We start from the raw sequence: 15,957 nt of genomic DNA, 5'->3' as shown, positions 1-15,957 counted from the left end.
AAGAGATACGAGCTAGTTGCATCGTAAGCATGTGTTTTTGGATGTTTAAGTTCAGCCTGATGGTATGGCAATGCATTTCTGCTTCTGCCACAGGGCAGTGAGAGGCAGGAGGCCCAGGCCATATCTCTGGAGAATCACATGCAGCTCTGATAGCTGGAAATTGTGCGTCTCAGGAGCTGTTGGTAGCCACCAGCTTCCCAGTGCATGTTTAAGTTATGATAATGGAGACAGGTTCTTAATGTGAGGAGCAGAGATATTCTGGAAAATTTCCCTAAAGAACTCATAGCAGTGCTCTCCAGAGGAACCTGAAGGCTGCTGACAGTCAGCCACTCCATTCCAGAGCATCTGCAGGGTTTGTTAAATGGGCCTGCCCTGGTGTGCTGACCGTGAGTGCCTTCATTATCTTCAGCTCCATGGCCCTGGCTGTGACCGACAGCAGCACTCATAAACAAACATGCTGCCTGGGAGCCCATCTCTTTGTAGATGTTGCCAGTTTGTAGAGTAAGCATCTGAGGTCAAAAGGGCCCTTGTCTCTTGTCTACTGTTGAATGTAGCCCCTGCCTTAGAGGCAATGCTAGATGGTGGCCTTTGACCATACTCGGCCACTTATGCATGGAGCCCCTGTGGTCCTACCAGGTAACCCCTGCCTTGGGTGTTTATCCTGGCCCAGGCCTGCTGTCCTCCACCGGAACTCAGTCATAGTGTCAGGGAAGCAGGGGTGACTTGATGACAACCCCACAGTTTGCACTGTCTTTCTATGGAGCAGAGCCTTTCTAAAACTAGGCTGGCCCTTTCCATTGAAGTTGTTCTTCTTCAGAATTAGGATGCCATGGTGGGTTATGGGCCAAAGAAAATGAAACTTATCATTTGACACTCTTCAAAAATTTCTAAAAGGCCATGTGAGCTCTTCTGCTCAGGCCTGTGCTAATGACTATGTGCTGTTACTTAGCAGTGAGAGCAGGGGAGCGGGCCACAAAGGGAAGCTGCCAGAGCTAAGACTGAAGGGAGGGTCCTTCAGTGTACTCTGAATTCCCCATGCAATTTTTGGCACGTGTCCCTCTCTTTCTCGCCAAGCAAATGAGAGAGAACCAATTTATAAGTTAATTATACTTCTCTGTGAAGGACTCTGAATTAACCTGGGACCCCTCTTGCTTGAATGTTCCTTGGTGCACAGAAGGAGGAACGATATTAATATTCTACTTGTCTCTAGATTATCCAGCACTAGGTGGGTTTAACTCATTCACTCAAGCAGAACTTTCCAGTATAATTTCCAAGAGTTTGGGAAGCATAGACTTTGGACTCTGGCTGAGCCAGGGAAGCCCCCTCATGGAGCACCTTTCCCCTTTGTTGATTCCAGATTCCTGAGATGAAGTTCCTTGTGTTTCTCAGTGTATTAATAATAAAATATTTTTGTACCCCTTCAAAATCTGGAGCCCGCTATATAAATATCTTGGATTGTCAAAAAAATTTAGAAACTCAGATGGAGACATTTAAAGTAATGGTTTACTGCTCGTAAAGCAGATGGTCTTCTGTGGAGGCTTGTAGAGGCGAGTGAGTACTTTTCCAGCTGTGCCTTCGTCCTGGTGCCCAGGCTGGAGAGTGCAGGTGGAGACACAGAGGGAGCGCTAGACAGTGCTTCTTTTATCTGTAATAGGTGATATTAGGAGGATTTAAATGGTTTACACTGCTGATAAAGAAGTAACCCACAAAATGCACACAGCTAAATGCAGGTTGAAAAGGGGGAAAGAAGCCAGTCACTTCTGTAAAATTGTATGCTTAGCTAACAGTTACTGTGAGGCAGGCTTGGCATTTAATAGGGCATCTATTTAATCAGTGCTCAGGGCAGCCCCGTGGGTCAGCTGCTCTCGTGTGCCATCGTGGCCCATGAGCTGATGTTCTTTTGGGAAGGTTCGGTGTCCCTTTATACCAGCATACCTGCATTGCCCATGAAAACTACAGCCAGTCGTTGTGCATAGCTGTTCTCCCTGTGCCAGTAAGAGCAAAAACGGGCACTGGAGCAGCTCACATTAGAAACAAAAACAGTCAGAGATTTAATGGGTCATGTTCTCCTCATACAGCCTGAGGACTGGGACAGGGCTGAGTCTCAGGGAGGGCTTGGCAACCTTGCGAAGCCAGTGATTTCCCTTCCCCACAGTGCCATGTGTGGCTGTGCCTGTCTTTCAACTCCACAGTCTCCCTGGCAAACCTTGGCTGACGCCAGCCTCAGTGTTTGCAGGTTTCAGTTCTAACCACATAAATTGACAAACTAGACTCTCAGTCTCAATTTCTTGATCACAGAAAAGGAACTGTGTTGTTTGTATTGGGTCAGGTGACCTTCTTGTGGCTGGGATGAGGGGCGCAGTACTGGTTGCCCAGGGCCTGTTCAGCATAGGCAGGATGGAAGCTGGCCTGTAGAAGGGACATCACGGTGGGCTGAACAGGCGTCCACCTGGGCTTCTGTACCTCCCGCCTGGACTTTTACTCCAGGAGTGAGCACCTCTATTATTCGGGCTGGGAGCAAGATGCTTCAAAGCTTTGCTGACCCTCAGAGCAGGGGTTCAGTCTTCATTGGAGGGCAGATATCTGCCTGTTAAACATAGCTTTCCTCTGTAGATCTGCCTTATTAGCTCAACCTGAGAGCAGTCTTTGAAGCTGGACATTACTTTGGCATAGAGCAAACTTAGGCAAAGGAATACTCAATTGACTTGTCTTCTCCCCATTTTAAAATGGATACAATGAGTTTTCTTTATAGCTAGTAGTTTTATAGACATCTATGGTTTCACCTAAGACCATCTGATAATTGTTTTTCTAAACAGTCATATGGGTGTCTACGCTGGATTTTCAACTCTGGTGGACACGAGATTGTTTTCAGCTGTTAGTAATGGTGTGTGCATTAACTAGCACCCCTGGCTATCATGTTACGGGAGCAGTTCCACATTGACCGTTTGGTATAGTATCTGGCTCTCTGCTCACAGTGCTAAATTCTCAAAGTCTCAGAAGTCATTTTTTTTTTTTTTTGTTTTTTTATTCTGAAGCTAGTCCTTAGGTGCTCCCAAACACCCTGGGAAGGGCAGTTGTTAATAGGTGAAGTTTGGGAATCTTTTTAGTTTATGCTTTACTTATTTTAATTCTTAGATTTTGCAAGTATAGTTCGTTTTAAATTTTTTTCTCTTGAAACTTTTCCACTGATGTTAAAAAGATCACGCCAGTGTATGAATATACTCACAAACGAGGAAAAGTGTCCGTGAGATTGTAAGCATTCTGAATAACATTTTCTTTCTTTTTAGCTGTCTCCGTTATGAGGTACAGCGCCTCCGCTTTTGGGTTTGCAGTAAGTAGCCTGAAATATGCTTCCAAGAAATGTGCATGTTTTCCCCTGAGTCCACAAAGCTCTTCAAGCCCTGCAATCCAAAGGGGGTTAGTGCACGAGAGCCTGGCGTAAGGAACATACCTTTTATGAACACAGTTTCAGTGAGAAAATGACAGTTTTATAGAATTAAACTATAATACAATGAGACTGTAATTTTCGTGCACAGATGGGAGGGGGAAATCACATTTTCCACAACTGATGGAGATAATGGTTTAGGAATTTTAGGCCCTTTTCCCTTCCAGACTGTAGGTACCATGCTGGAGTGAAGTATTTGCTGGTGTAGACAGAGGCACTGGGAGTTAGGATCGGGCTGCGCATGCTAGGATAAGTCTGGAGCCCACTTAGAGGTGGGCTCCTGATGGAAGCTGGTTAGAGAAAGCCAGGTTTGCTCAACAGGAGCAAAATCAAGGGAGGATTTTGTTGAAAATCCAGTGTCAACAATTTAGTGACTGCTTGGGCCCCTTACAGACAACTTGTCCTCCAGATGAGAAGTGTGGTGGGGAACCGGGACTCAGAGAGCTCCTGTAGCGTTTCCTGCCCCTGAGGGCACATGTGCCTCTTCCCAAACCCACTTCTGCTCTTTGATGTGAACATTTTCTATGTGGGGGTTGTGTGGTGGTATATAGCAGATTCTTTTCAGAACCTTAGGAAAGACACAGACTCTCCAGAAAAATGCACACATATGCAGAAAACACACACATGTCCATTGTCTCTTGTACACACTCTTTTTCATACAACTAAAAGCATTGAATTCTGTATACAACTTCAAAGTGTATGCAGACTTCCTAGAGCCCTTAGGTGACCACTGCTTTGCATGCCCCCGGTGGAACAGTCCTGTTGAGAGCCAGAAACACACAATCCTCATTGGGCCTTTTCCTTGGGATGTGCAGGAAAATGCTGCAATGAGCTTGCCTGCCGTGGGGAAACTGATTCCATGTGTTTCAAAACAACGGGCCCCTAGCTCCTGCCCCAGATCTCCAGGGTGCTGGAAGTTAGGGATTCTAGAAGCCTGTGACTTCTCAGGCCATGGGAGCAGGGGAGCAACACAAGGTGTACAGAGGGACCAGGTGCTGCCACCAGGCCAGCATTTTGGGCTCCACTGTGGGGGTCATGGGAGTAGTAACAGGAAGCTTCTTTGAGATCACTTGTTTAGGTATTCCACATTTCACAGTCATGCCCTATTACCCCTGGAAAACCACTAACCCCATGTCTCTTTATCCTAGTTTGATGCCATTCTTGATGTCCTGTCGTCGGCCATCGTCCTGTGGCGTTACAGCAATGCAGCTGCTGTGCACTCGGCCCATAGGGAGTACATGTAAGTGGATTCCTTTTTCAGACTGCAGAACCCTGAAAATGAAGGCCACATAATTAAGCCCTCAGCATAGCTCCCTCTGTAGTAATCTCAGGGATGAGAATAAACTCCCAGGTTGCTTCTGAGAGTGGCTGGTGCAAAGTCTGCCATGTGATAGGCCCCTTCTGGGGCGGTCAGAGAGATGGGATGTACCATTATAATTCTGTCTGTTCTCTGTTCTTGAGTCTAGAATGAATATATGCTTGTCCATTCATCTGCCCACTTCCCATCCACCAGGAATCTCTCTCTCTTTCTGTTATTGGACACTTCATTCTCTTGGATTTTTATGCGTTTCTCTGCTTTCCCTCCAAGTAAGATGAGTCCATCATGCAATTTACAGAGGCATCTTGAGGGCATTCTAAATTATTCTACTTGCTTTTCATCTCTCTCTGTATTGGAGGATGTTGCTTGCCTGTCTCTACATGCTTTGGGTGAAGATTTTTACCTTTGAGGGATTTGTGCTTGGGGCCATAAAACTTGTCTTTTTCAACTTCCATCTTTTTATACCATTTGTTACCCCCAAGGTGATAGGAGTACAGGAATCTGATTGAAGACCATCCTTGCTAGCTCTGTGACTGTTGTATGTCTCATTTCCTTACCTGGAAAAATAGGAAAACAACAATTCTTCCTTTGTGAGATTATTAGAGAGATGGGATGTACCATTATAATTCTGTCTGTTCTCTGTTCTTGAGTCTAGAATGAATATATGCTTGTCCATTCATCTGCCCACTTCCCATCCACCAGGAATCTCTCTCTCTTTCTGTTATTGGACACTTCATTCTCTTGGATTTTTATGCGTTTCTCTGCTTTCCCTCCAAGTAAGATGAGTCCATCATGCAATTTACAGAGGCATCTTGAGGGCATTCTAAATTATTCTACTTGCTTTTCATCTCTCTCTGTATTGGAGGATGTTGCTTGCCTGTCTCTACATGCTTTGGGTGAAGATTTTTACCTTTGAGGGATTTGTGCTTGGGGCCATAAAACTTGTCTTTTTCAACTTCCATCTTTTTATACCATTTGTTACCCCCAAGGTGATAGGAGTACAGGAATCTGATTGAAGACCATCCTTGCTAGCTCTGTGACTGTTGTATGTCTCATTTCCTTACCTGGAAAAATAGGAAAACAACAATTCTTCCTTTGTGAGATTATTGTGTGATAAATACACACACACACACACACACACGTACATTAACTCACATGCGAGTACATTCATGTGTGTGTATGTATTGTGAATATATGTATTGAGGCAAGAGTTTTACCTTGCCTCTACAGCTTTTGGATGGTTGAACACAAATGAGTAAAATGCCCCCTTGCTATGGTTCGTGGTGGTACTCAGACATAAGTTACTCTGGAATGGGGTTAGGCCATATGGAAGTATATGAATGTGAGATATTTCTCTGGGGTCAGGAGATTCAGATGGTCACGTATCTGAGTCTGAATGTGCTGAATGGAAAACTTTTGAAAGATGACACCATTACTGATTAGCTAGTGAGAACAAATTTAATTCAGGTCACTATAGGCTTTGGGTAGTACATACAAACTTCCTTTAAGTGTTAAATATTTATTTTAAAGTGTATGAACCCTTTCAACAAACACAATCAAAGTATCAAGTCTGTAATATCACAGATGATATTGTTTAGGATAAAGCTAATTTTAAAAATGAGTTAACTTGCAGATAAATAATACTAATAAATTGGTTTTGTAGCATTTCAAATGATGGAGCCATGGTGCTCTAAGTTAACACTGATACAACTGAAGGAGAAGGGGATCCATCCACACAAGCTGTTATAGGCATTTCAGAATTCAGGGAGAACAATCTAGAGAAATGTACTCAGATTCCAAGAGCCAGTCACTGTCTTGTCTGAACTCATAATCTTTGGTTCTGTAGCTGTACTAGCCAACGTGGTTGCCACTAATGCAATATTCTAGTGCTTTATATGTGTCTTGTCCAAACTTAGATGTGTCATAGGCATAAAATACTCACCAGATTCCATAGACTTGGTAAGAAAAAAAAGGTGAAAGTTTGATTACTTTCTAGACTACTGATGACATGTTGATATCAGAATATTTTGGGTAAACTATTGAGTTAAACTATTAAAATTCATTCTCCTTGTTTCTGTTTACTTTTAAAAATGGATTCTAGAAATTTAAAATGACATATGTGACTTGCACTATATTAATATTGCTATCAGGCAGTGCCCTCTAAGGAGAAAGTTCTTCCCTCTGTTTTTTTTTTTTCTTTTTCTTTTCTTATGTTAGAGTTAATAATCCAGAATTTGACTTGCAATTCCAGAAGGAATTCAGTTCAGAGTTTTTCAGTTTCTTTCTTCTAATTTTCTTAAATCTGATTTCTTTTCTACTAAAATGAGTTTTGTCCATATTTGTTACAAAGCCATGAACTGTTGTAGCTTTTCAGTAGTGTTGGGATCTCTGTGAACATGGGCCAGGTGACCTGGAGGTTTCCCAAGATCAAGACTGATGTCAAGAAATGTCTTTAGTTTCACTGTGCTTAGTGATATCAAAAACATTAAAAAGTATACATTAGTACCCAAAAGGCAGAGTTCTTTGATAATTCCCACATGACTGTTTATGTAATGATGCTGATAAATTTACTTGGAGATTTTTAATCTAGGGGTTAAAATAATATTCACAGTCATCTACATTGTTGGCTTTAAAGTTTTAATCTTTGATTTACCCATATAAGTTAAAAATTCATGAAATTACTCCCAGCTGGGAAGTTAATATTTGCATATTAGTAAGCATATTAGTAAATGAGTTATGAGGGGACATAGCTAGAAAACCCAGTGGTTTTCAGTTAATTGCTAGAAAGTAACATTAGATAGGATGAGGAAATATTTACTTGGCCCTTGGTTAATTTCTCTTGTTTTTCTGAATTGAACCCCAAACCTCAGAATAAATCTTAAGCTTTGATTGCCTGTGCAAAGAGAATAGAAACCTCCCAACCTTGCCACCTGATGAGTGTGTATCTGGAGCGTAGGCCTGGTGGGGTATTTGATGCTCAGAGGAAGTGAGATGATGGCTTCAGTACTACCACAGAGTATAATCTTAATAGGTTTTCATTTTTTAAATTTGCACTTAAAAAATGTTGAATAAAAATACTTAAAAGTTTTCTTAAGTGTTTTCAGAAGTATATCTCAGTAAATATATTCACATTATCATAGAGCTTTTTCTTCTTGAAAAACTGAAACTTGATACCCAATAAACAACAACTCTCCATGTCCTTCTCTCCTCCCACCATTCTACTTTTGATTTTATGAGTTCGACTATTTCAGATACCCTCACATAAATGGAATCATATAATATTGTCTTTTTGTGACTGGCTTATTTTACTTAGCATAATGTTCTCAACAGTCATCGATATTGTAGTACGTGATAGGATTTCCCTTTTTAAAAAGGTTAGTTAGTGCTCTAATGTATGTATACCTCACATTTATTTATCTATTCATTTATTGATAAACACATAGATTGCTTCTACCTCTTGTGTGTTATAAATAATGCTGTTGTGAATATGAGTGTGTGAATATTTCTTTGAGACACTGCTTTCAGTGCTTTTAGAAATAAAAACAGAAGTGGGGCTGGCAGGTGGTGTGGTCATTAGGGACGCTGGACTCCCACATCTGCATGACTGACCGCAGTTTGAGTCCCGAACCTGGCAACTCGCTCTTTCTCTCTCTCACTCTGTCCCTATGTAGTCAAATTAAAATAAACGAAGTTAAATAAAAATATATATATATATATATAAAGAGAAAGAGAAGCAAGATTGGCAGATCATAGGCAGTTCTTTCTCAGATTTTTTGAGAAATCTCTATATGTTTCCCATAGTAGTTGCACCATTGTATAATTCCACCAATTAATTCTTCTTGGATTGTTTTGTTTTGCTTGTTAAAGCCCCGAGTTTTATTGGTCACTTTCCTGTGGTAGGGAAGCTAGGCATGGAAAAAGGGGACCATCATGCTTCCTCATGGATGGTTTTCAACAGGTGAGCATGCTGGAAGAAGCAATGGAGTCAAGTACGTGTATGAGGGAGGAAGTCTAAGACCAGAATATCGAAGTTGGGCAAGGATGGATAGGGGGACAAAGGCAAGTTAAATAAGTAGTCACCATAGATAGATTAGAAGTTTTGAGTAGGTTGACAGTTGGTGTAGGATACTAATGTGAGAGTGGGATGATAAAAACCATGATTTCATAGCTATTTCATTTTTGGTGCAGATGTATAGTAGGAGCAGATGGCTGAGGTAGGATGGGGATGAAAGTTCAGGGACAGTGTGAGACTGGGTGCTGCCTGGCCCATCAGGGATTGAAGGTATCAGGAATGTTTGCAAAATTGCAGGGATTGGTGTGCGTGTGTGTGGGGGGACCTGAAGGCAACAAAGCAGGTGCTCTTGTCATCAATAAATGAAAGAGAGGGGCCAGAAGGTTGGAGGGTAACAGCAGGAGGGAAGTGCAGTAGGTAGTTTAGTTTGATGACAACTGGCAGTGTTGAGGGAGGAAGGCAGAGAAGTGGGAAGTGGTCACTAGAAAGAAAGAAGCTCTGAGAATGGGGGGATGATGGAGGAAAAGCTTCCTCTGCTTCTGAAGTAGGAAGCAGCTTCCTCAGGCTGTTATTAGGGCAGGAAGGTGAAGGAAACAGAAAAGTCTGAGGCCCATCACAGAGGTAACATTGTTCTGCAATGCTGGAAGCCATGTGGAAAACGGGCTCAGTTCCTAGGTCACTTTATACATGTAGGGTGTGACAGGCCCATGATCCTGTTGCCTCAGTTGGGTGGTGGGCGGCTAGATTGTAGTATGAGACCCTGTTGCTTGTCCACCTGTCTCTCTCTCTCATGTAATAAATAAATAAACATTAAAAAAGGAAAGAGTTTGAGGATGTAGAGTCTGGGGAAGGGTAAGAGTGATTGGGAGGGAAGAAAGCAAGGCCATGCAGGGGAAGGGTAGGCCTGGTGACAATGAACTGCTCTGCTGTCACTCAAGAGAATGCAGCACTATTTGTACACCTGCTTCATGAACTCCAAGGTTCATTAAGTGAAGACAGAATGGTTCAAAAGAGTATGTGTGGCCTTTTCTCCTTTGTTTTAGCAGGAGAGGTTTACATCCACACATGCTCGTTCAGGCATATGGACGACCTCGGCAAGGACACACAGGAGACTGGCAGCAGGACCGTCTCCCCTCTAGGAGGGAGACTGGGGGTGTTAGGGGAAGAGGAGGAGGAGCCATTTTCTTTTCCTATGTTTTTAAAAATAATTATTTGAATTTATTTATTTATTTATTTATATTTTAATTTGACCAGAGAAGGACACAGGAAAAGAGGGAAAATGACAAAGCAAGTTGCCCGATACAGGATTCGAGCCATGATTGGCCATGTGGGAGTCCAGTGCCCTTAACCACTATGCCACTTATATCCGCTAGGTCAGAGCTGACAATAGATTCTGCAATGACAGACATGCTCTGTGCCGATGCCATGCAGTGAGACAGCTGCCAGCCACATGTGGCCTCTGAACTTCTGACACACGGCTAGCACCACTGAGGAACTGGACTTTTAACTTTATTTAATCTTAAAGAATTTAAATAGTCACATGCAGCTAGTGGCTACCCTATTGGCGCGTGCGCTCGCCAGACAGACAGAGAGAGACATAGAGACAGAAAGCAAGAAATCACCCCCCAGGGGGGATGGTCACGCGGCAATCCCTTCTCCTCCATTCTCCTCTCGGGATCTTGGGCATGCACGCACATGCGCCCGGCGTGAGTTTTAAGCCACCGGGTCCGGGACACGAACCGCGGTTGACTACGGGGGAGTCCAGCGACATAGCCATTACGCTAACTACCGGTTCCCTATTTATTTTTAAGAGTTTGTTAATTTATTTCTTGTGTGAGAGAGACAGACAGAAAAGCTTCCCTACCAAGTTCTTCATGCCATGTTCCACGCCAGTCTCAGGCAGCCTGGATCACAGGCATTTGTGTGTACCCCGTGTGCTCAGGGAGGCCCCAGGATGTGTACTCAGGACCTTTCCCATGTGAGTCCAGTTGCATTTCTACTGTACCAGCATCTGGACCCTGGTCAGTGCTTCTTCAGACAGTTTGATAATTTTTAACCTAATTAAAAAAAAAAAAACAGACAAAGCTAAAGTTTAGGGGCTTTGGAGATGAGAGAAATATATTGAAGGTAAGAAGAAGGTGTTGGTCATGGACAGGGAGAAATTAGTGTAGGAAGAACTTGGCAGGGCTGAAGGACATGGAGAATTTCATGGCTTTCTCAGCCATTCTCAGCTCTGCGTTCTGTGTAAGGCCACAGGAAGGACAGCCCCCTGCTGCCATCAGCTGTGAGGCCTTCGGGATGCTTGCCATGTAAGGTACAGCTTGATGCTCATCAGGGGCCTCTGACATTTTACATATGATTGCAGCATGGGGGGGAGCACATGAAGGCACCCCAGTCCCAGCTGTCTCTTTGGAAGATCAGTCAGCTAGTTGAGACTGAGCAGTGGAGGCAGATGGAGGGTGTGGTTCACCTTTACGAGCTTCTAATTCTGCAATACTGAGTCAGTGAAGCAGCCTGAGGAGTCGTTTTCTGTTCCAAATAGCATTATTCACAGCAGCGTACTGGAAAGTAAATTTGAGAGCTCTGGAATGGATGGTGTGAGAAAAGCATAAATCCTTTGTGTGCTTTCTCATGTGAGATAAACGGGCGCGCTGGTTCTCACCCAGGGTACTCTTTCTGCTTTCTTTATCAATTTGCCGAGCCAAATGGGTTGGCCAAAAGACTACTAGCAGCAGGATGACTTGTGATTACTGGCTTCAGCAGTACCCTCCCTACTTTTAGAAAGAATTCTAAAAATTAAAAAGGCAACGTAACTGATTTCAGTGAAGAACTGATGGGTTGATAATTTGCTTTTGGTGTCTGATGTAAGTGGACTCCAAAGGCAGGGATGATACCAACATCATACTAAAGTACCATCATGGCCTCCCACCCTCTTCTCATGGGATGTTTGGTCTGGCTCTAAATCAGAGGCTCTGGTAAAGTGAATCCCGTTTATTTCACATTTCTCTAGTGCTCTTAAGTTTGCAAAGCTCTTGAACGTGTTTTCACTCAAGAGCAGAACCTGAACTAGAGAAATAAATAACTTCAGAGATGGCCTCAGTGACTGGTGAAATCCAAGGCAGCAGGTGGAACATAGCAGCGCATGAGCTTGCCTACCTTACATAGTTTGGATTTTTGCCTTGCTTGAAGGCAGCGAGGAGCGGCCTTCTGCCATGGAAAGGGCATGTGTAACCAGCCATGAAATAGACATGGCACTAATGGGTTGTGGGTGGGATGTATTAGAGGAAAGGTTATAGACTTGGCCTCTGAACAGGTTGACCTGTGTCCCCCACAAAGATACATTTAAGTCTGAACCCCTGCTCCACGCCGTAGAGTACGACTTTATTTGTAAATAGGACCTTTAAGATGTAATCAAGATAAGATGAGGTCATGCTTGAGGAGGGTGCTCCCTAACTTAAATGAACTTGTGTCCTTATACAAAACAGAAACAAGACTTTCTCGGTAACGCAGCAGTTAAGAGTGACACAGAGGTAGCCAGATCCCACATGGCTGACCAGAGTTCAAGTCTCAGTCCCAGTGACTTGAAAACACGGCATGCACCCAGGATCCTGATAGGATAAAGAATTTGGGGAAGAAAGGACTTCAGTGTGACTAGCCCCTGATGGGAGCAGGACACACTTAGAAAGAAAGAAAGAGAGAGAGAGAGAGAGAAAGAAAGGAGGGAGGGAGAGAGGGAGGGAGGGAGGGAGAGAGAGAGAGAGAAAGAGAGAGAGAGGAGAGAGAGAGAGAGAGAGAGAGAGAGAGAGAGAGAGAGAGAGAGAGAGAGAGAGAGAGAGAGAGAGAGAGAGAAAACAGAAACAGACTTCCTGGAGGCAGAGGCAGAGATTGGAGTGATACAGCCACAGGTCAAGGAATGGCAAGGAGTGTTGCAAACTCCAAAAGCTGGCGGAGATAAGGAAGGACAGGTGTGAGAGGGAACAGAGCCTGTCAACTCCTTGATTTCAGATTTCCACCTCCATCATAAAATATCACATTTGTATTGAGCCTCTCAGTGTGTGATGCTCGGCATGATTGATCTAGGAAACAAATACAGTTCTCAAGAAGAGTCCTCAGTCGAAGCTGCACTCTGCTACTCTCCTGCTCTGTGACCTAAAATGATTTATTAGTCTCTGGAAACCTCAGTTTTCTCATCTGTGCAAGGGAGGGAGCGTTATGGCAGCTACAAATAGCGCTGTGGTGAAGATTAAACATAGTTTCGAATGTGACAACAATATAGACTAAAAAAAAAATGAAGTGTTAGGTAACTTATTTTGTCCATCCCTGGAGTTTTAAAAATGTCTTTATTAGTTGTATTGAATAGTTTGAAATCATTTACCCTATTGTTTTTTTTTTTAAGACTGTAGCATAAAAGAATTTGTAAAGAAAAAGTGTACAATTCCAAACACTTTAACTTATTTATTTATTACTTGTCAGAAGGAGGCAGAAGGACAAAAACATCCCCTCATGGGACATGATCATACCACAATCCCTTCTCCTTCAGTTCTTCAGCCTGTCAGGAATTGGGACATACAGGTGCATGTTACCAGCATATTTTCAAGCCACTGGGGCCAGGATTTGAACCACAGTTGATCATGTGGGATCCAGCTCCCTTAACCACTGGACCAGGAGTCCAGTCTACTTTAATGTATTTAGAAAGTTTATTTTGACCTAGGGACACAGGATGGTAGAGTAGTGAGGTGATAAAATGACTGTTGCTTGATTTCACTCCCCTACTCCCTACCAAATAAATGTAATCTGTGTGGGGAGAGACAAGACAATACTTGACTATTGCTAGAAGTTGAGGTAATGCTCAGAGGTACAAAGAATACAGTAAAGCTCACTTGTGAGGGGCTTCCCAAATACTCAGAGAGAACATGACGTGTATTTCATGTGCATGTGCATACATGCACGTGGTTACATATGCATGTACATCCTTTTTTAAACGTATAAATAAAGATGCTTTCTATATATACTATTTTGCAAACTGGTTTTTTCCCTACTTAACACCATAGTTTGAACATCTTTTCATCTTAGGATAAATAGAGGTATGTTATTTTTTGATAGCTATATGGCGTACTATGTATAGATTAAATCTAGTTTGTTTAAGCAAATTTCTACTGAAGGCATGTTTTTTTTTTTTCTTTTTCCCCAATGTCTTATTGGTTAGAAACAACCTAAAATAACTGTCCTTACACATCTGTATTTTAATGCTTGTCCTCTTATTTCTTTTAAGATAATTACTAGAGGTCTGGGTCAAAAAATATGCTAATGTAATTTTGATAGCCAATGTCAAACTGTGCTCCAAAAAGGTCACTTTAATTTACATCCCCACTAGCAGGGGATGAGTATGTCTCTTCACTCACCTTTGCCAGCACTAAGTATAATAATTCTTTCTGATCTTTGCTGGTTGTCCAGGTAGAAAATGAAATTTTCTATGTTAATGTGCATTTCTTTAGTTGAACATATTCTCATGAACTTCTTGTGCATTTGTATTACTCTTGGGAAATGAGTTGCTAGAAATTCAGATGGGAATGAAAAGGCTTTTATTTCCATTTAGGGACAGTTCCCAGATTCTGACTACTCAAGCTCAAGTTACTGAGGAAGTACCACGTAATAACTGACCAGGTAGTTTTTGCCTTGCTTTCAACACCCGTATTTCTTTCTCTCTCTCTCTCTCTTTCTTTCTTCCTTTCTTTTTTCTTTTCTTTACTTTTTCTCTTTCTTTCTTTTTTTTTTTTTGCAATACGATGGTATTTTTTTTTCTTCATAGGTCTAATAATGTTTATTTGAGTTATGTATTGGTATATTTGTCCATTTTCCTCATAAGACATTATGCTCACCGGGGCAAGAGTATTAACTGTCTTATTCTTTTTACTCCTAATCTCTAGAATAACACCCAGTATTTAGTCGGTACTCATTAAAGAATTGCAGAATGAAGATTGAACTATAGAATCGCTTTGTCTTATGTAAAACTTTGATAACCCTATTAAGACTGAGCACCTGCCTTAGCTGGGTTTTATGCTGGGGTCTGCATTAGGTAGAAAGATTATTTAACACTTAGGTAGAAAAAGGTAAAAATGAGGGATTTCAAAATGTTCAAGGAAAATGTATATTATGAAAAAATTGTGCATGGATTTAAAATTTTTTTTTTGCATCAAAATACACTCATTTAAATTACATTTCCTGGGGCCTTCAGAACAAGATTCCTCATGGCTCCTGGTAACTAGTCATTGCAGGGGACAGGAAAAATGAAGATTTTCTACCGATAATTCAGCCTCCAACAAACAAAGCTAGCGTGGCAGGAGAGTTGAGGCCTTCAGAACGGAATATGGGAAAGCAAGAAAATACCTCTCCTCCAAGACAAAAGAATAACTCCTCTTCATCCGCAGTTCAATGCAAATCATGGAAATGTCTGATAAAGAATTTAGAACATTCATAATGGCGAAGCTAACTGAGATGGAAGAGAAGAGAGACAATGAACTGCTAAAGAGAAAGGAGAAAGAAGTCGACGAGTTTCAGGAGGTGAGGAAATTCTTGCAAGATCTAAAAGAGGAATTATACACTTTAAAAAACAATCAAATGGACCTGTTAGAGATGAAGGCTATAATACAGGAAGTCAAAACCTCCCATGACAGTATTCAAAGCAGACTAGATCACACTGAAAATCGAACCTCAATTGTAGAAGATAGAGTTACTGGCCTAGAAAAATCCACCACGAAGACTGAGAAAATTGTCCAAAAACATGATAATACTACACGATAAATACTAGATACCATCGAACGTCCAAACATCCAGATAATTGGTATCCCAGAAGGGGAAGAGACCCATAAGGGCATTGGCAATCTATTCCATGAAATCCTGCAAGAAAACTTGCCAAACATAGAGAAGCATTCAAAGATCAAGTCCCAAGAAATACAAAGGACACCCAATAGAATCAACCCAAGAAGATCTTCTCCAAGACACATTATAGCCAGACTGAGCAAAACCACAGACAAAGACAAGATACTAAGATTGGCAAGAGAAACGGCAAGCTACCTACAAAGGATATCCCATCGGGCTGACAGTGGAGCTCTCATCGGAAACAATGTGAGTGAGGAAAGAATGGGAAAATATATTCAAAGTGTTAAGAGAAAAGCAATTTCA

General features: G+C 42.1%; 1 protein-coding gene across 1 annotated transcript in view; it reads left to right on the top strand.

Moving 5' to 3' along the window:
• TMEM163 (transmembrane protein 163) overlaps positions 1-15,957 on the top strand; it is a 292,446-nt gene that overhangs the window by 157,057 nt on the left and 119,432 nt on the right. Inside the window, exons 3-4 of the mRNA XM_027768765.1 lie at positions 3,288-3,331; positions 4,594-4,685. Of these exons, the coding sequence (XP_027624566.1) occupies positions 3,299-3,331; positions 4,594-4,685 (125 nt within the window). The 5' untranslated portion in view covers positions 3,288-3,298. The remainder of the gene's footprint in view (positions 1-3,287; positions 3,332-4,593; positions 4,686-15,957) is intronic.

Source organism: Tupaia chinensis, unplaced genomic scaffold (genome assembly GCF_000334495.1).
Source record: "Tupaia chinensis unplaced genomic scaffold, TupChi_1.0 Scaffold147433_1, whole genome shotgun sequence".
NCBI lineage: Eukaryota > Metazoa > Chordata > Mammalia > Scandentia > Tupaiidae > Tupaia > Tupaia belangeri.
The sequence above is the reverse complement of the archived record's forward strand: the minus strand, read 5'-3'. Positions and strand labels throughout refer to the sequence as shown.